Raw genomic sequence first — 1,591 nt, forward strand, 5'->3', positions numbered from 1 at the left:
TCTACAATTTAATTTTCAACTGTTCAAAATTGAAAAAATTTAATGATTGAAAATTCAATATTCTTTCATTTTCAACAATCAAAAACTCAATTTTCTTCAATTCTCCACGAAATAATTTTCAAAAGTTGAAAATTCAATTTTTTAAAAATACTTTCAACAATTGAATTCCCTTCAATTCTAAAAAATTGCATTTCTTTTGTTAAAAATTGAACAAAAATTTAAATGACTGAAAACTTAATCTTCAATTTTCTTCAAGTTTCAACAGTTGAAAAAAATTTAAACTGTTGCAAACTCTATTATGGAAAATTGGATTTTCAATTGTTCAAAGATGAAGAAAATTCAATGTTTGGCTTTAGTGTTCAATTTTTGAAATTTCATTGAACGTGAAAAATGTTTGCGAACCGGGAAAAACCCATGAATTTATTTCGTCGATTAAAACGGCCTCGCTAATTATTAAAAATATCATAAATTTTCGAAAATTTATGAAAATGTTTAAAATCGAATTTTGCTTATTTTATGGTAATTTGTCATATTTGCCTGTAAAATTACTATAAATTACTGAAATATTTGCATAAATTTTCGTAAGTTTATATACAATTTTTTATTGTATTTTGGGCAATTTATGGTAATTTGCCATAAATTATCCTTAAAATGATGTTTCTTTTATTCGAAATCTAATATCGGCCAAAATGAGGAATATTGGAAGAATATTCTGTTTTAGATCCGACGCTTCCTCCACCGCAAGCTACCGGTCATCACACAATGGAATTTTTCGAGATGTGTGCAGCTCTAATCACTCAGCTGGCTCGATGAAAATATCGCATCGCCTTTATGCCGCTGATTAGAAAAGAAAATCCAAGAAGACAGGGAAAAAACGAAAAGTATTTTTACGAGTCAATAGTTTATTTCATGTAAATATGTTTTTATAGCGTAATCTTGCAATATTCTGATTTGTCAAAGGCGAAATCATGAATCGAGAGCATAGTTTATTATTACCCGAAGACACACGCGACGATTCTGCGTGGCTTTTTCATCATCATCCCTTTTGTTTCTAAACAGTTTTATTATTGCTGTTTTTATCTGAAGAAAATGAAATATTTGCGCGCGTGCGTGTAGTGTTTTAGAATTGCTTTTGTTTTTTTTTTTGTTTTTGTTTTTTTTTTTACAAAAGGACCCTCCACAACAATTTTAATCCGAGAATATTGCATTTTATTTTTTCGAATCCCCGGATTTTGTTCAGGCTCTCTTCTTTGCGCCCGAACAATCCCAATTTTTGCACAGCTGAGAGAGAAAAATTTCCTTTTCTCGTCACTGTACTTTTATTTATTTATATTATTGTACACAATAGATCCGTTATAATAGTAGGAGTATGATTGTATAATATCAGACATTAACTAACCTAACGGATATTTTATGATATCGATCAATTGTTAATGAACTCGATTTGCTATAAAACGAAAAATCCATGCTTAGAAAAATATACATCTAATGATCATACACTGTTTATCTTTTTCACGTTACATCACACATACGAATTTTTTTTTTTTTTCTTTTAATTCTAATATACGCAAATATAGAAGAAATGCGAAAC

The 1,591-nt window shown here is 28.7% G+C and overlaps 1 protein-coding gene across 1 annotated transcript in view; it reads left to right on the forward strand.

Moving 5' to 3' along the window:
* LOC117170771 (WASH complex subunit 1-like) overlaps nucleotides 1-1,285 on the forward strand; it is a 9,679-nt gene extending 8,394 nt beyond the window's left edge. The window contains exon 4 of the mRNA XM_033357809.1: nucleotides 1,241-1,285. Coding sequence (XP_033213700.1) covers nucleotides 1,241-1,285 — 45 coding nt within the window. The remainder of the gene's footprint in view (nucleotides 1-1,240) is intronic.
* The last annotated feature ends 306 nt before the right edge of the window (nucleotides 1,286-1,591 follow it).

Source organism: Belonocnema kinseyi, chromosome 4 (assembly GCF_010883055.1).
Source record: "Belonocnema kinseyi isolate 2016_QV_RU_SX_M_011 chromosome 4, B_treatae_v1, whole genome shotgun sequence".
In the NCBI taxonomy this organism is placed as follows: Eukaryota; Metazoa; Arthropoda; class Insecta; order Hymenoptera; family Cynipidae; genus Belonocnema; species Belonocnema kinseyi.